The sequence below is a fragment of the Heterodontus francisci genome, chromosome 8 (assembly GCF_036365525.1).
Source record: "Heterodontus francisci isolate sHetFra1 chromosome 8, sHetFra1.hap1, whole genome shotgun sequence".
Classification (NCBI taxonomy): domain Eukaryota; kingdom Metazoa; phylum Chordata; class Chondrichthyes; order Heterodontiformes; family Heterodontidae; genus Heterodontus; species Heterodontus francisci.
The window spans coordinates 45,015,475-45,034,027 of NC_090378.1; the positions used below are offsets into that span (position 1 = coordinate 45,015,475).

An 18,553-nucleotide genomic window follows, 5' to 3' on the forward strand; every position below is an offset into this window, starting at 1 on the left:
TGAAACACAATGTATGTATTTATATATGTATCTGTGCAGGTATGTTGCACGCGAGATAAAAGCTGACAATTTGATCACAACAGGTACCATGTGACCACAGTGTGTTTCTGCATCAACCTATATGTGTGTATATATAATATATATTCAGTTGCCAGCATTCGCCAGAGCTGGCGGGCAGCCATAAAGACAGGGCTAAATTGTGGCGAGTCGAAGAGACTTAGTAGTTGGCAGGAAAAAAGACAGAGGCGCAAGGGGAGAGCCAACTGTGCAACAGCCCCAACAAACAAATTTCTCTGCAGCACCTGTGGAAGAGCCTGTCACTCCAGAATTGGCCTTTATAGCCACTCCAGGCGCTGCTTCACAAACCACTGACCACCTCCAGGCGCGTATCCATTGTCTCTCGAGATAAGGAGGCCCAAAAGAATATAATATATACTGTAAACTGACATAGTTTTATGTTAATATTTGAAAGTATGATAAGATGTATTGCTGATAGAGGAGTCAATATTCTTCTAGTATTTCAAATAAATACAAGCATGCATATAGATCGTGTATACCACTCAAAGTGAAAACATGCATATAATGAATTGCCTTTGACTTTGGATAAATATGAACATCAGCATTTACATGGTATGAAGCAAAGCTAGCAACTCACTTATTACATCCCTATATATGCTTCAGATTTATTTATATTATAAACATATATAATGCAGAGCCGTTCCACCAATTGTGATCAATAGCATATTTGCTTATATCCCAAAGTCCTGCATAATTGATAATCTTAGGATGCTCTGAAAATTACAGAGAATGTTTAACTTCCAACAAACAATAGTCAAAATAATAATTATAATATGATTAAAAGTAATTATGTATTGAATGATTTGAAAGCTTTAACAGAATCTCTGGGGTTCAGCTAACATATTTAAACCGTTTTGGCTTGACTCTCATACTTAATGTCACCTGCACCCCTGTGACTAGGTTTGATTCAAAACCAGGCCACAGATGTGAAAGGGCAAGATTATAGAACACACTGAACCACCCAGTAAGCTTGAAGATCACATGACGAAAACTCTTGAAAGAGCTGCATGAAAACAAAGATTGAAGTTAAGATACGACTGGTGATACAATGCATCATCACGTCACCAAAGTCAACTGCCCTGACAAGTGGTTCAGGAGTTGTTATTTCTTTTTATTTACAAAATTTCAGTGCAAGATGATCCTAACATAAACCAAACTTTTGGCTAGTATATTGTACAGTATGTTTCAAGAATTTAGCCTTCCAACTCCTTCCTCCATTTCACCTCTGCCAAGGAAGAAAGCCAATATCCTTTCAAGAAGCTATTTATTGGTTTATTAATATTAAGACTATAACATTTGTATTTACCTGCACTTCAATAGCACCTTATACATGTTATATTTTTCAAATAGTTTCACAAAATTAATACTTGAGGTGCAATGACTGTAAGTACATTAGCATACTATCTGTCCATGATAACTATTGTACAACCAAATCTTATCAAAGTAAGAAAAGCCTTTATCCTGAAGCTAATATTGGACTGTTATTACAATCCAATGATGAGAATTAATTCTACAACAATCGCAATTCAGCAGCACCCTCTACTGGTCAGAAAGGAAAATAACTCTTTGGTACTCTCGCCGACGTCATTCATTCATGAGACACTAATTTTCCAGATGTATTTTGCAGGTGACTGATAAGACAGTAGAACCATACTAAAATCATTTTTTTGTTTTAGAAAATATTGATCTTAAAGAATTTAGTTTTACAGGAAGGCTTCAAAGTTCAAGTAAAATTAAAAGTCACTACAATTTAACCTCAGACTTGCACTTATATACTTCACTTAGAAAGCACTTCATACGAAATAAATCACAGTAACTACTTTGCACTCAGCAAGATCCAACAACCTTGAAACGTATAACCAGTTTTCCTGATTTTGTTCGAAGAATAGATTTTGAAGCAGCCACCAAGTGAGGCATGCTGACACACATCACTTTATTGTATTTTTACATCTAATACAACCCAGCACACGGACTGATGTGAACCATAAATCCTTGGGGGATTGTATGAGGTTTGGCCCACACTCAATTCTTTTAATCATCTAAACTAAATGAAACCTGTATATGAAAAGAGGTGTTTTTTCAAAGTGTGCTAAAACAGTTAAAGAATCTTGTACTAATTACCCTATTAAATTACTGTCAGTATAACCATTTGGACCATATTCACAGGGTTCATGGCTTATGCCATAAAGTTATAGCTAAAGCAAATAGGGTGTATTTACAGAGCATTTTGCAATAAACTAATCATATCATTTTGTTTCGTACAAGACCTTGGTTAAGCATCAGTTAGAATACTGTGTTCAGTTTTGGTTTCCTCACATGATAGATGATATTGAGGCTATGGAAAGAGTACTGAGGAGGGCCACAAGTATAATTCCCAGTTTAAAGCAGCTTTTAGTTACCGATAGACTCAGAGAGCTGGGTCTTTACAGCTTGGAAAAGTGTATGTTTTGGGGTGATTTGATCCAGATTCATAACAAAGGGGACAAATTGTGTTTGTGTAAACCAATTGTTTCAACTGAATTGGTTAGGGAGGATCAGGGGTCACTCTTACAAGTTGCATAAGGTAGAACTAGGTTACATGATAGCAGAATCTTCTTTTCCCAGAGAACAGTAGACCTGTGGAACAGGTTGCCAGCTCATATGAATGCTGATTCACTATTATTTCAAGCAAGAGCTAGACCTGTTTTTTGCTGGGATGGATTTTCTTCCTCTAATTTGCCTAGTTTATCTGGTTTTTCACTTCTCCCAGGAGATTGCATTACTCTGGGATGGGTAGGGTTATACATTTTGTGATGCATAGGTCATCTCTACTGAATGGGATAGGCTGCATGAACCAGTTGATTTTTACCATAACTTGCTATGGAACAGCAGGCCAGAGGTTCACTGAGCAGGCAATCAGGACTCACAAGGATCTTTGACAATCAGGCAAAGGAAGTGCTGATACAACAGATGAAGGACATGAGGGTGTCCTCCTCAGAAGCATCTAGTATAACATGCTTGGAAAGAAATAGCAGACAATGCGAATGCACTCTCTAGGATCCAGTGAACCAGATAGATGTGAGCAAGATGACTCACCTCAGGGCAACACAGTAAAGTTGGAATGCAAAGTATTTTCCTCAAAGACATTCTGCAATGTCTACCACAACTTATAAATTATTTTGTGCTGCACCATGGTAACCATACTTTAGTATGGTGCAAAGCACTGAATACTTACCATACTTGAGCACGAAAAAAATACCAATGGCAGAAACATTAATGTACAGGGGCATAGAGAAAAGATACTGCAGGGGTACATTGCAGGAACCCATTGGATTGGTCCAGACACTGGAACCTTTCTTTGAGGACGCCTATGGTTTGCTCAGTGAGAGCTCTGCTTTCAATGTGGCTGTCATTGCAATGGCACTCCACACCAGTGCCTGGGTTCCTGATACAGTCATGAGCAGATTTAGAGGGGATACCCCACCTCCAAGGAGCCAGCCTGGCACGTGCTTGTCCAGGTTGCAGACAGCAGGGATTGAAGATTTTTGCAGTATGAAGGCATCATGACTACTGCCAGGAAACCAAAGACAGAGCTACATTATTCACTGCCTTTGGACACAGATCAGGAGAACAGTCAAGGAGTGGAGCCCCTTCCTGTTATAAAGCATGGCTAGTTCCTGAAAAAGAGAATGCAGAACTTATGTGCAATCAATGAGACCTTGCACATGGGGCAATCCAACAATATGGGTAAATACAAGAGCTCTCATTGCAGCCTGCATTGGGAAGATGATGTATTGCTCTTCTTGCCAAGAGGGCATCCATCAGCTGCTTTATGGTCATACGGACAACAAACTGACTGATGTTATTCCACCTGTTGCAGCCTGGAATGCACCAGTGGCATAGAAGCTGAAAGCCAGTACAACCTTCACAGTCACTGGCGTGTCTGCTCTGGCATTGGCCTCCAATTCTTGCTGCAATGGGTGGTGTAGGCCAGTGATTACCTGCCTATAGAAGAACAGCCTCCTCACACACAGCTCCTGTCATGTTGAGGTGCAACAACCCGTTCAGCAAGACATTTTGTGCTACTGGCATAGACCGATTTCAGCCACAATATATTGGCCATTGTCTGCAGAATTTGAGTGGTAATCAACTTGCATGAATATGGGTTGAAACAAAATTTAAAAATACGTAATAAATCATAATGAATCCACATCTTTTTTCCAAACTTTATTTTCGCACTGACAAATGCACAAAATATGTAATGAATTATACCCAAACAGGGTAAAACAGGATTTATTCAAAATCATTTCTGTGCTGCAACACCTATAAAACAGTGGAGCATTTTAGCTTCAAAAGTGAAGATTCATTAAACTAATACACAGAGTGGAAACCGGTTTTGTCAAGGCACAGGGTAAATTTTGCAAGACTTTGCTCCTGGCACAGAGCCTCACTCAACAAGTCCAACAACCAGAAAATCAGGCACAGAGATTAGCATGCCCAACTCATGGTCTCTTAATTTTTCAGTGATTGAAATGAATTATTGGAAAACCAGGAGCATGCAAATTGAACACGTTGACCTCCATGTCCAATTCGCTGATCCATGTTCTCATCAAGCAAGACTCTGTGCAGAGAGCTTCAATGCATAAATGTACCCTCATACCTATCAGTTTTGGTCTCAGCAAACAGCAGCAAAATATCTGCTCACTAAAAACAACTCTTTTATTTTCAGCCACACACACAATCGATTAATATTTCACATTGCTTACACTGAACCATAAAAGAACCGGGAGTTATTTCTGTTTTGCAAAGTAATTCTTGCTTTTGTCTACATCAGGTGTGATGGTGTCAGCACCAGGTTTCCAATTAGCAGGGCAAACTGTAAAAAAGGAGTTTTAATTAATATTTATAAAACAATCCACTTCCCAAACTATTTATGAAGTATTACTATATTATGAATTTCAACACCATCGTTGAGCAATGGTTAAGAAGGTAGGCACGCAGAAACAAACAAAGCAGAATTCATAGTGTAAATTTTCTATACTCTTTGTTCTTTGCCCTCTGCTATGTTTCATTCTTAATCAGACCATGGGATCATTGCTCTGTAGTCCCAACTAGGTCTAGCAGTATAGTCCATGTCAATTTGCTCCCGTTTTCCTTTCCCACAAGTGGTGAAGTTTTAAGCACCGAAGACCCAGCCCTTCCAACATTATCAGGAAAGCATTTCTTTAATGCAGGCACACCTGCCTGTGCTCCTCGTTGTAGAACACTGCTTTCTCTAACTCCAAAGGGGAAAGGAAATTTTCAAACAAATTCCAAACATATGCACTTTTGATGATGTGAGGCTATCTCTTAAATTATAGGATGTACAGAAGTAAATTTTAGATTAAAGAAAAATGAAAAAATTGAAGATCCATTCCAAACCAACTGAAACAAAAGAAATAAACTGTAGTGTAATGCACAAACAATGGCTTTTAAATAGCACCAAAAAGATGAGCTGGATAGTTTTACCACTTTCAGCAACTGAGCAGCAGTGCTTCAGGTTTTGCAGGTTCACAGTGATGAAATTCTGTTAATGACACAGGGCATTGGAATTTACCAGCCATCAAGGACATGCCCTCAAATACATAAAAAGGCACCAATGTGGCACGTCACCACGGCAGTGTAAGCTACCTGCTCCTACAACAAAGGTTCATCAGAAAACACAGGTAAAGCAGAAATCCATCCTGCTGCCTCTGTCCTTGGTTTTCTACCACTTCTATGTTCAACATTATCTGCATCCTCAGAACAAGGAACAAAATTTAAGCCCCTTGTTCAATATATTCTGGATAATTAATTGGCAACAAAACACTAATAGCCTGATATTTCTTGTTTGAAAGTTGCCGCTTATTCTTTATTTAGCCAGATTTCATAATCAAATCTATTATTATGTTCTTTACTGAACTGGAAAAGTCTAATTTTGATGCATAGTGAAAAGTGATGCACTAATGTGATGCCAATTCAGTACATTCCCCCACTGCTTATAGCGGGCACTTATATGTCGTTACGAGTGCTTCTATATTTTAAAAGTTTTTTTTGAGGACTCATGTATTTTAGAGCTGGACATTGGTTTATTTTAGGAAAACTGAAGACTCCATGCATGTTTTTTTTAAAACCAGGGTCACTGAGGTCTGGCTTTGAAAACAAACAGTTACTGAAAGGCACCTGTTTTCAAATAATTACCCAGCAGGGGTTATTTTTGACTTGGGGAAGATGTTTACAGAGAAGTGACAGGTCAAGATTTATAGAGGTCAGGAGGCTTGTCTCTTGTGACATTGTTTATGGTTTCATAGAGAGAGAGAGGCATAGAGAGATACAGCACTGAAACAGGCCCACTGGCCCACCGTGTCTGTGCCGACCATCAACCACCCATTATACTCATCCTAGATTAATCCCATATTCCCTACCACATCCCCTCCAACATCAATCCCATATTCCCTACCATTCTCCTACCTACACTAAGGGCAATTTACAATGGCCAATTTACCTATCAACCTGCAAGTCTTTGGCGGTGGGAGGAAACCAGAGCACCCGGCGGAAACCCACGCGGTCACAGGGAGAACTTGCAAACTCCACACAGGCAGTACCCAGAACCGAACCCAGGTCACTGGAACTGTGAGGCTGCGGTGCTAACCACTGCGCCACCCACTGTTTCGCTTTGTACAGTGAGTTGGGATATGGATAATAATTTGAAAAGACAGTTGGAGAAAACGTGCCAGGAAGAACAAACCACCTCAACTCAGTCTGTTCCAAGCAGTTTGAAAAAACTTGCTAGTTTTCCATCTCTCGAGAAGCTGAGAAGCAAGTGTAATAAGCAGACTGGAACTGTTGCCGCATTTCTGCTGTTAAGGCCTGGCTGAAACATCTGTTGTTACATTTCTCCTGGAAAGCCTACCCAAACCGATCTTCAACATTGCCTGAAACATTCTAAGAAGATCCTGTTGACAGCTGTCTGTACGCATTTGGGATGCCAAACCCAAATAAAGGACATTTTTCAGTATCTTCTCTTTCATCTTCAAGAATTAGCAAGTATTCAATCCAAGTGCTTTTTTTGTAATAGATCTCTAAAATGCAAATCCCTTTATTTTTCTGGTTAACCGGTGTGTGTGTGTGTGTATGTGTGAGGGGCTCAGCAAAAAGGGAACTTTAATACTTCAATCTGCATGTTTATGCTTTACTTCATTACTGGTTAAGATTTGTTTCATAATAAACTGATAATTTTGTTGTTCATTAAAGAAACATCATTGGTGTGTATTATTCTGGGAAAAATAAGAGTATTTGATTGACCGTATCAGTAAGTGGGAAAATTTAAATATACTTTGTGACCTGTGGAGAAGTGGAACTAGAATAAACAGTGTACTCCTCCCGCTTTAGTCGTAACAATGTCCTCTCTCAAATCTCAATAACACCAAAGAGTAAGTGTCGCATGTCTTCATCATAGTACTTTCAGCGAATCAATTCAAAAGCATTTAAAAGGGCAAATTAAATAATATTGTTAAATCTGATACCATTAATCAATATGTTTATTGCACAGAGAACTCTGGTGCAATGTACAGAGCCTACGAAATGTGCTGGAGGAGTACAAAAGTAATCAGCATCATCCTGAGGGCTAGTGGCAACTTGTAAATATTAACATGACAAAGCTTCCACCTCCTATATCTTATCACTGACCTCTCTGCTAAGGTGACTAGGCCATTCACCTCTACTCTATCCAGGCCCCTCAAAATTCTGTACTTTTCAATCAGATCTCCCCTCACTCTTCTCTGTTCCAAGGAGAACAACCCCAGTCTATCCAATCCTTCCTCATTGCTGCATTTTTCCAGTCCTGGCAACATTCTCGTAAATCTCCTCTGTACCCTCCTTAGCGCAATTATATCATTTCTGTAATGAGGTCACTAGAACTGCACACAGCACTCAAGTTGTGGCCTAACCAATGAGTTATACAGTTCCAGCATAACCTCTCTGCTCTTAAATTCTATACCTCGGGCTAATAAAGGAAAGGATTCCCTATGCCTTCTTTTTTTAAATTTATTCATTCATGGGTTGTGGGTGTCGCTGGCCAGGCCAGCATTTTTATTGCCCATCCCCTAATTGCCCTTGAGAAGGTGGTGGTGAGCTGCCTTCTTGAACCGCTGCAGTCCATGTGGGGTAGGTACACCCACATTGCTGTTAGGGAGTTCCAGGATTTTGACCCAGCGACAGTGAAGGAACGGCGATATAGTTCCAAGTCAGGATGGTGTGTGACTTGGAGGGGAACATGCAGGTGGTGGTGTTCCCATGTATGTGCTGCCCTTGTCCTTCTAGTTGGTAGAGGTCGCGGGTTTGGAAGGTGCTGTCTAAGGAGCCTTGGTGCATTGCTGCAGTGCATCTTGTAGATGGTACACACTGCTGCCACTGTGCGTCAGTGGTGGAGGGAGTGAATGTTTGTAGATGGGATGCCAATCAAGCGGGCTGCTTTGTCCTGGATGGTGTCGAGCTTCTTGAGTGTTGTTGGAGCTGCACCCATCCAGGCAAGTGGAGAGTATTCCATCACACTCCTGACTTGTGCCTTGTAGATGGTGGACAGGCTTTGGGGAATCAGGAGGTGAGTTACTCACCTCAGGATTCCTAGCCTCTGACCTGCTCTTGTAGCCACGGTATTTATATGGCTACTCCAGTTCAGTTTCTGGTCAATGGTAGTCCCTAGGATGTTGATAATGGGGGATTCAGCGATGGTAATGCCGTTGAATGTCAAGGGGAGATGGTTAGATGCTGTCTTGTTGGAGATGGTCATTGCCTTGCACTTGTGTGGCGCGAATGTTACTTGCCACATATCAGCCCAAGCCTGGATATTGTCCAGCTCTTGCTGCATTTCTACACGGACTGCTCCAGTATCTGAGGAGTCACGAATGGTGCTGAACATTGTGCAATCATCAGCGAACATCCCCACTTCTGACCTTATGATTGAAGGAAGGTCATTGATGAAGCAGCTGAAGATGGTTGGGCCCAGGACACTACCCTGAGGAACTCCTGCAGTGATGTCCTGGAGCTCAGATGATTGACCTCCAACAACCACAACCATCTTCCTTTGTGCTAGGTATGACTCCAGCCAGCGGAGGGTTTTCCCCGATTCCCACTGACCTCAGTTTTGCTAGGGCTCCTTGATGCCATACTCGGTCAAGTTCTGCCTTGATGTCAAGGGCAGTCACTCTCACCTCACCTCTTGAGTTCAGCTCTTTTGTCTATGTTTGAACCAAGGCTGTAATGAGGTCAGGAGCTGAGTGGCCCTGGCGGAACCCAAACTGAGCATCACTGAGCAGGTTGTTGCTAAGCAAGTGCCGCTTGATGGCACTGTTGATGACACCTTCCATCACTTTACTGATGATTGAGAGTAGGCTAATGGGGCGGTAGTTGGTCGGGTTGGATTTGTCCTGCTTTTTGTGTATAGGACATACCTGGGCAATTTTCCACATTGCAGGGTGGATGCCAGTGTTGTAGCTGTACTGGAACAACTTGGCTAGGGGCGCGGCAAGTTCTGGAGCACAGGTCTTCAGGACTATTGCCGGAATATTGTCAGGGCCCATAGCCTTTGCAGTATCCAGTGCCTTCAGTCGTTTCTTGATATCCCGTGGAGTGAATCGAATTGGCTGAAGTCTGGCATCTGTGATGCTGGGGACTTCAGGAGGAGGCCGAGATGGATCATCAACTCGGCACTTCTGGCTGAAGATTGTTGCAAATGCTTCAGCCTTATCTTTCGCACTGATGTGCTGGGCCCCCCCATCATTGAGGATGGGTAATTTGAGGAGCCACCTCCTCCAATTAGTTGTTTAATTGTCCACCACCATTCTCGGCTGGATGTGGCAGGACTGCAGAGCTTAGATCTGATCCGTTGGTTATGGGATTGCTTAGCTCTGTCTATCGCATGCTGCTTACGCAGCTTGGCACGCAGATAGTCCTGTGTTGTAGCTTCACCCGGTTGACACCTCATTTTAAGGTATGCCTGGTGCTGCTCCTGGCATGCCCTCCTGCACTCTTCATTGAACCAGGGTTGGTCTCCTGGCTTGATGGTAATGGTAGAGTGGAGGATATGCCGGGCCATGAGGTTACAGATTGTGGTTGAGTACAATTCTGCTGCTGCTGATGGCCCACAACGCCTCATGGATGCCCAGTTTTGCATTGCTAGATCTGTTCGAAATCTATCCCATTCAGCACGGTGATAGTTCCACACAGCACGATGGACGGTACCCTCAATGTGAAGGGGGGACTTCGTCTCCACAAGGACTGTGCAGTGGTCACTCCTACCAATACCGTCATGGACAGATGCATCTGCAGCAGGCAGATTGGTGAGGACGAGGTTGAGTATGTTCTTCCCTCGTGTTGGTTCCCCCACCACCTGCCGGAGACCCAGTTGAGCAGCCATGTCCTTTAGGACTTGGCCAGCTCGGTCAGTAGTGGTGCTACCGAGCCACTCTTTGTGATGGACATTGAAGTCCCCCACCCAGAGTACATTTTGTGCCCTTGCCACCCGCAGTGCTTCCTCCAAGTGGTGTTAAACACGGAGGAATACTGAGTCATCAGCTGAGGGAGGGCGGTAGGTGGTAATCAGTAGGAGGTTACCTTGCCTATGTTTGACCTGATGCCATGAGACTTCATGGGGTCCGGAGTTGATGTTGAGGACTCCCAGGGCAACTCCCTCCCTACTATATACCACTGTGCCACCACCTCTGCTGGGTCTGTCCTGCCGGTGGGACAGGACGTACCCGGGGATGGTGATGACCTGTCCTGCTACCTTCAGGGATCTGTGGACATTCGCTCCAAGGTCCCTCACCTCCTCTACACTTCTCAGTATTTTCCCATTAATCGTGTATTCCTTTGCCTTGTTTGATCTCCCCAAATGCATCATCTCACACTTCTCCAGGTTGAATTCCATTTGCCACTTTTCTGCCCATTTGACCAGATCATCAATATCTTCCTGCAGCCTATAGCTATCCTTCTCGCTATCTACCACACGGCCAATCTTTGTGTCGTCTGCAAACTTCTTGATCATGCCCCCTACATTTACGTCCAAATTGTTAATATATACCACAATAAGAAGGGGTCCCAGTACTGAGCCCTGCGCAACGCCACAGGAAACAGCCACAACAATTGCCAATTATTATTCAAGTGCTCTGCCTTTTATTTAGCTAGAATGAAGTGAACTTTTCCAGGTGTTATGGGGTAACAATTTTGCTTCCACACTTCTGACACATAAAGGAAGCACATTGAAATTCTACACTACCAGAAATTAAATACCTGCATTCATTAGAGTGATTGCACATAGCCAGTTCATATCCCAAGGCATACATAGTAAAGAAACACAGATTGAACAAGATTGATGGTAAACTTAAGTTACTGTCTTCACTAATTTTAATGAAAAAATAAATGAGTAGCTGACAGCTGTTAACTGGCTGTTCATGTTATGGAGGCATAAGCAATGGAAATATGAGCCCCAAATTTCCTGTACCATTCCACTGGGGAGTCAGTGTGTAATCTGGGAGGCACAGGTGGGGTGGAAAGAGGACCATGAATGAGGAAATCCATCAAAACGTCCACCCAAATTTGAGTGGGTGTGTTATGATGACATGCAAATGAAAAATACATTGTGTGTGCCCATCTTCCAGCATGTTGCAGTTTCAAGAATGGTGAGGGGGTGGAGGGGAGGGGGGGTGGGGGTGGAGATGTGGATAGAAAGGTTGGGGGGTGGGGAGTGGGAAGCAAGATTAAATTTCAAATGGTCACTTTTCTAATGCGGTCAATTGCAAAGTTGGTGACTGCATTAGGGCAAATGGCATAATGGAACTGGGAAAAAGAACATTTTAAAATGTTGTGCAGGGAATGGTATGCACAATACAATAACAACATATTTATATAGTGCCATTAATGTAATAAAACTTCCCAAGGCGCTTCACAGGAGCCTTATAAAACAGAATATGAGACCGAGACACATAAGGAGATATTAGGTCAGATGACCAAAAGCTTGGTCAAAGAGATAAGTTGTAAGGAGTATATTAAAGGAGGAAAGCAAGGTTGAGAGAGGCGGAGAGGTGTAGGGAGGGTATTCCAGTGGTTAGGGCTAGCAACTGAAGGCGCAACCACCAATGGTGGGGCGATTAAAATCGGGGATGCTCAAGAGGCCAGAATTAGAGCAGCGCAGATGTCCCAGAGGGTGGTGAACTGGAGGAGAAAAACAGAGATAGGGAGGGGCAAGGCCATGAAGGGATTTGAAAATAGGATGAGAAATTTAAAATCAAGACTTTGCTTGACTGGGAGCCAATGAGGTCAGCCAACACAGGGCTGATAGGGGAACGGGACTTGGTGTGAGTTAAGACACGTGCGGGAGAGTTTTGGATGACCTCAAGTTTATGAAGGGTAGAATGTGGGAAACCAGCCAGGAAGGCGTTTGAATAGTCAAGCCGAGGTAACAAAGGTATAAATGAGGGTTTCAGCAGCAGATGAACTGAGACAGGGCGAAGTCAGGCAAAATCCGGAGGTGAAAATAGATGTTCTTAGTGATGGTGCAAATATGAGATCAGAAGCTCATCTTGTGGTTAGATATGACACCAGGATTGCGAACAGACTGGCTTAATCTCAGACTGTTGCCAGTGTTACGATGAAGGCAGGTGCAATGCACTGTTAATTCAGTCACAGGTCATAGCATATCAAATAGAGTTTCCCACCTAGCGAAGAATAGCCAAACATTGTATTTTTCCACCAGAATAAAGAACACCAAACCAGGTTTCTTTAAACAACAACATTAACTATTTATTAGAAAAGAAATAATAGGTCTTAACTACTAACGAGATAAATCTATATGTGAAAAACCCCTTATTTCCTTAACCCTCATGCACACACACATACATTCCAAAAAACAGTTAACCGGGGATAAAGGATTTTTGATTTACAGCAGTTTCTTAGGAATAGAAGGAATAGTAAAAATAACTGAGTTTATTATGTTCTGGTAGGATGTTTTGGTCCGGTGAAGTGTCCCAGAGTCTAACAGTCGGATGCTACTTGCAGTCTCTCTAGGCGAGGTTGATGAAAAGTCTCTGATGGGTCGGCTTTCAAGGCAATTTGTCTGCAGCAGGCGTCACACAGGTCTTTCAGCAGGGGTGCAGCAACCAGTCTGCTTGCGTTTTAAAAAACAGCAGTCGAGCAATAGAAGCTTTCTTCAGATTTCAGGATCTCCTAAAACACAGGAGGCAGCAGGAACCACTCTGGATGCAGGAATTCTTCAGAGACTGGAGGCAATAGGAATCTGCCACCTTTCAAATGCATGATTCCTTTTCAAAAGATGCAAGTCTCCTTTACAGAGAGAGGTAACACTTTTCTGGGTCTCCCTCTCTTGCTCCAGGCAGGTCAAAGCAAAGATTTCAAAATGCCTGCCCTTTGTCCAATTCGCAGGCTTTTTAAAGGGTCCAAGGTGAAAAAAGAACTTTCCTGAACATGGTCACATGTCCAGACACAGTGGCTGGAATTTTACACCGCCCCAGCGAGCTGGATGGTGGCGGGTGGGGGGGGGGGGGTGTGTGTGGGGGTTGGCATAAAATGGAGCGGGAGGTTTCGGGAGGCCTTCCTCACTCACTCCTGCCTCCGCCCCACTTTACGTGGGAGGGGGTGGTGGGGGAGGGGTGAGAAATGGGCCACCCACCCCAGGCCAATCAAGGCCCTTAAGTGGCCCACCTCCACAGGGATTTTACCCGTGGCAAGGGGCGTCCAGGAGATGTGAAAGACCACCCAGTGAAACCTGGCAGCCTGTCAGCACACCGGGGGGTGGGTGGGAGGGTGCTGGACAAACGGGCATAGGGTGCCCAATTGAGGGCCGCCCTCTCTTCCCCAACCACCCTCAGGACCCGAAACACCCCCTTCCCCCCGAACAACCATCCTTGCCTCACCGGGGCACGACCTATTAGCCCAGCGAGGCAAACCCAAACTTACCTGGCTCCATGTACTCGGCTGGGCTGCAGTCCTAGCAGTGGTCACCGCCCCTGGTGGCGCTGCTGGGACTAAGAGCTGCCGGCCCAATGGTTGGCCAGCAGCTCAATGAGGTGGGACTTCCTCCCTCATACGGGTGGAAGTCCCGCCTCGGAGCAATTAAAACCCGGGGACCCGTAAAATGCGGGACTTTTATGTCGGTGGCCAGCTCCCGTCAGTCTGACGTAAAATCCAGCCCAGTGTCTCCCCCTGTCACTTGAAGCTGCTCTGAGGAAAGGTCAAACCCCTGTGGTTTCCTTGCAATTGCTGGCTTTCCCGTCCTTGTACAAGTTCAACTTCCTTTCAAAGCATCCATAAAGTTCTGTTATGACTTCCTTTCAAAACACTGCTGGAATTCCAACTAATTGCAGGTTAGTGTCCACTGAGCAAAAAAAAATCCTTTTCTCAGTTTTTAAAAAAACACACAGGATTCTAAATTTTCTTTTTAAAAACAAAACACTTGTAACACCAGGTAGAAGAATGGAGTCAATAACTAGGGAATGGAGTTTGGAGCCGGGACCAAAAACAATGGCTTCAGTCTTCCCAATCTTTAATTGGAAGACATTTCTGCTCATTTAGTACTGGCTATCAGATAAGCAGTCTGATAATTTAGCAAAAGTGGAGGAGTTGAAAGAGGTGGTGGTGAGGTAGAACTGGATGTCATCAGCATACATATGAAAACTAACCCTGCACTTTCAGATGATGTTGCCAAGGGGCAGCATGTAGATGAGAAATAGGAGGGGGCCAAGGATAGATCCTTGGGGGACATCAGAGGTAAGGGTGCAGGAGCAGGAAGAGAAGCCATTGCAAGTGATACTCTGGCTACGATTAGACAATTAAGAATGGAACCAAGTGCGAGCAGTCCCACCCAGCTGGACAACAGTGGAGAGAGGTTGGAGGAGGATGGTGTGGTCAACCATGCCCAAGGCTGTAGACAGGTTGTAAAGGTGAGGAAAAGTTTATCTTAATCACAATTGCAAAGCATGCCATTTCTGAATTTGACAAGAGCTGCTTTGTTTCTGTGGCAGGGGCAGAAAACTGATTGGAGGGATTCAAATATGGAGTTCTGGGCAAAATGGGAATGGACTTGGGAGGATATTGGACATTATTAATAAAATAATCCCCCTCCTTCAATGAGAATCACCAGGCTTTTTCTAGAATCTAGGCCCTAGATCTGACTGTGCTTGAGATATTTGCTGATGCTCATTATTAATTCTGCATTGAAACTCTTCCGGTGGTTGAGTGAGCCACAGCACCCATTGTTGTAGCAAGTGCTTGGTGAGGTCCGGAGCAGCAACAAGTAGATGCATACCAGCAGAAACACTCCAGCACCTCTCGAGCAACCTTCAAACGATCTTGACCAGCAACAAGGTTCATCCTTCATTGGAATGATTTAATTTCTTGAGTGCGGCTGTAGCCAATTATTAAGTGCAACCAACTCACATTTGTCAAAAAAGATTTTGAAAGGATAAAGATTGTTTCCATTGGTAAGCAAATTGAGGCGAAAGTTAAAAGAAATATTACACAAAAGGATTATTAGAACATGGAATGCTTTATTAAAGTGCCTATAAGGCAGATACTATAGTCCCAATTTTAACCTGAGGCGAGCATGGGTCCAGCGGGGCAAGTGCCAGACTCGCCAGTGTGAAGCATGGACCAGTCTAACTTCCAGGCCTCATTACCAAGCCAGATTCCGACCCAAACCCGGCATGAGTTCACAAGAAAAAGAAGGATCGGTGCTGGGCCCTCTGTTGTTTGTCATATATATTAATGACTTGGATGTGAATGTAGGGGGCATGATTAGTAAGTTTGCAGATGACACCAAAATTGGTGGTATAGTGGACAGTGAAGAAGTTTGTCTAAGGTTACAACAGGATATAGATAAACTGGGAAAGTGGGCAAGGGATTGGCAAACGGAATTTAATGCAGACAAATGCGAAGTGATGCATTTTGGGAAGTTAAACCAGGGCAGGACATATACAGTGAATGGCAGGGCCCTGAGGAGTGTTGTTGAGCAGAGAGACCTTGGGATGCAAATACATAGTTCCCTGAAAGTGGCAACACAGGTAGACAGGGTGGTGAAGAAGGCATATGGCATACTTGCCTTCATCGGCTGAGGCACTGAGTACAAGAGTTGGGACGTCATGTTACAGTTGTACATAACGTTGGTTAGGCCGCACTTGGAGTACTGTGTGCAGTTCTGGTTGCCACACTACAGGAAAGATGTGATTAAGCTAGAGAGGGTGCAGAAAAGATTCACAAGGATGTTGCCTGGTTTGGAGGGCTTGAATTATAAAGAGAGATTGGATAGGCTGGGTCTGTTTTCCCTGGAGCGAAGGAGGCTGAGAGGGGACATGATAGAGGTATATAAAATTATGAGAGGCATAGATAGGGTAGATATCCAGAGTCTGTTTCCCATGGTAGGGGTGACTAAAACTAGAGGGCATAGATTTAAGGTGAGAGAGAGGAGGTTTAAAGGGGATCAAAGAGGTAAATTTTTCACATAAAGAATAGTGGGTATCTGAAATGAGCTGCCAGAGGAGGTGGTGGAGGCAGAAACAGTAGCAACATTTAAGAGGCAAATGGACAGGTACTTGAATGAGAAAGGCATAGAGGGATATGGAATTAATGCAGGCAGGTGGGATTAGTTTAGATAGGCATTATGGTCGGCCTGGGCGCGGTGGGCCGAAGGGCCTGTTTCTATGCTGTACGACTCTATGATACGGGTCTACAGGGCCTGCCTAAGCACCCCAGTGCTTCAGGGAGCAAAGGTGATCCGAAGGGATCAATTACAGCAGAATGCTGGAAATGATTTCTAAACATTAAAAATCTTTAAGTCACCTGTAAAGGCTTGTTATGGGTTGCTGGCTTCCCTAATTGGTATTGAACCATGTTGCTCTGATATGTTAACACAGTGTAGAACTAAATTATTACACATAAATATACACCCTGGAATTACCCAAAAATATTTTTATGTATACATGTACATTAATGGTATGAATTTTAAAAAAACATTTTACCTTCTCCATGTTCATCTGTAAATTGGAATGCTTGGACCAGTCTCATGACTTCATCAACTGAACGCCCAACTGGCAGGTCATTGATCATGATCTGGCGCAGGACACCAGTATTATCAATGATGTACAAACCTCTGGAGAACAAACTTATATTTGTTAAACAATATTTAGTAACAAATATTACTAAGTGTTAATGCATTTTTGGGAGTTTGAAAAACTGGGTGTAGAGTTTACAAAACTTTAGTTTAGCAGTTTTCAAAAGAATTATCATAACAAGTATTTTCAAATGAAACTAAAATATTTTATTCATGAGAAACTATTAAAGACTGGCAGTAGATTCTACTTTTACTTTAAACCAGCATTTGCGGCAACTTCCTGCACAGTCACTGATGCTATAAAACATAAACTGCAATAATCAAAAGATGCAAGCAAATTCAATATTAGAGTATAAATTGTTCGAGATACAAATGATAGAAAAGAAGGAAAGATCATTCAAATGGGTAATTTTCCCTGTTATTGCCATTGGATATATTAGGCTGCATAGACACACCAAATACAGGAAACTCAAGCGGGGCGGACTGCACAGGTGTCCTGTAAAGCTGTCCATCCAATTTTTCATCCAGTAATTCTGTTTTATCTTTTTATTTCAGAATAATTATTAGATTCAGAACTACTTCGAATGGAGAATGTTTCTTCCATTTGTTTAATTGCGAGTTAATACCCAATATTAGTGCACAGAGTCCCTGCAGAAATGGTAAACTCATAATCCAGAAGTCACGTCGTGAAAACAATGGGAATAGCAAAAAAACAAGGCAACTAATATTCAATAGTTTTTCTAGCTACAGTGTAGGCGTTCACCAACATACTTTAACTTCAGCTACACAAATTCAAACAATTAATATCAGACATTTAAATCTAATAGCCAATCATTAGTTATTTTAAATATATTAAACAGTCAGAAAATTTGGCTGACTGTGTTATGGCATGTAATTCTTCCCGGCAGGTGCTTTTCTTTGTGCTCAGGCATTGCTTTATGCTCAAGTACAAAAGAAGAAAATTTGTGGTGCATATGTATTTTATATATATGCCCATGGGATCCAGGGCAATTTGGCAAATTGGATCCAAAATTAGCTTAGTGGCAGGAGGCAGAGGGTAATGGGCCAGGGTTGTTTTTGCAAGTGGAAGCCTGTGACCGGTGGTGTACCGCAGGGATTGGTGCTGGGACCCTTGCTGTTTGTAGTGTACATTAATGATTTAGACGTGAATATAGGAGGTATGATCAGCAAGTTCGCAGATGACATGAAAATTGGTGGTGTCGTAAATAGTAAGGAGGAAAGCCTTAGGTTACAGGACACTATAGATGGTAAGATGGGCGGAGTTGTGGCAAATGGAATTTAATCCTGAGAAGTGTGAGGTGATGCATTGGGAGAACTAACAAGGCAAGGGAATATACA

At 43.0% G+C, this 18,553-nt stretch overlaps 1 protein-coding gene across 3 annotated transcripts in view; it reads right to left on the reverse strand.

Moving 5' to 3' along the window:
* Positions 1 to 4,298: 4,298 nt before the first annotated feature.
* LOC137372796 (peroxiredoxin-1-like) overlaps positions 4,299 to 18,553 on the reverse strand; it is a 125,445-nt gene continuing 111,190 nt past the window's right edge. For all 3 annotated transcript variants that reach the window (XM_068037059.1, XM_068037060.1, XM_068037058.1), the window contains 2 exons: positions 17,103 to 17,233; positions 4,299 to 4,933 (listed from right to left, as the gene is read on the reverse strand). In XM_068037059.1, the coding sequence (XP_067893160.1) occupies positions 4,848 to 4,933; positions 17,103 to 17,233 (217 nt within the window). In that variant the 3' untranslated portion in view covers positions 4,299 to 4,847. The remainder of the gene's footprint in view (positions 4,934 to 17,102; positions 17,234 to 18,553) is intronic.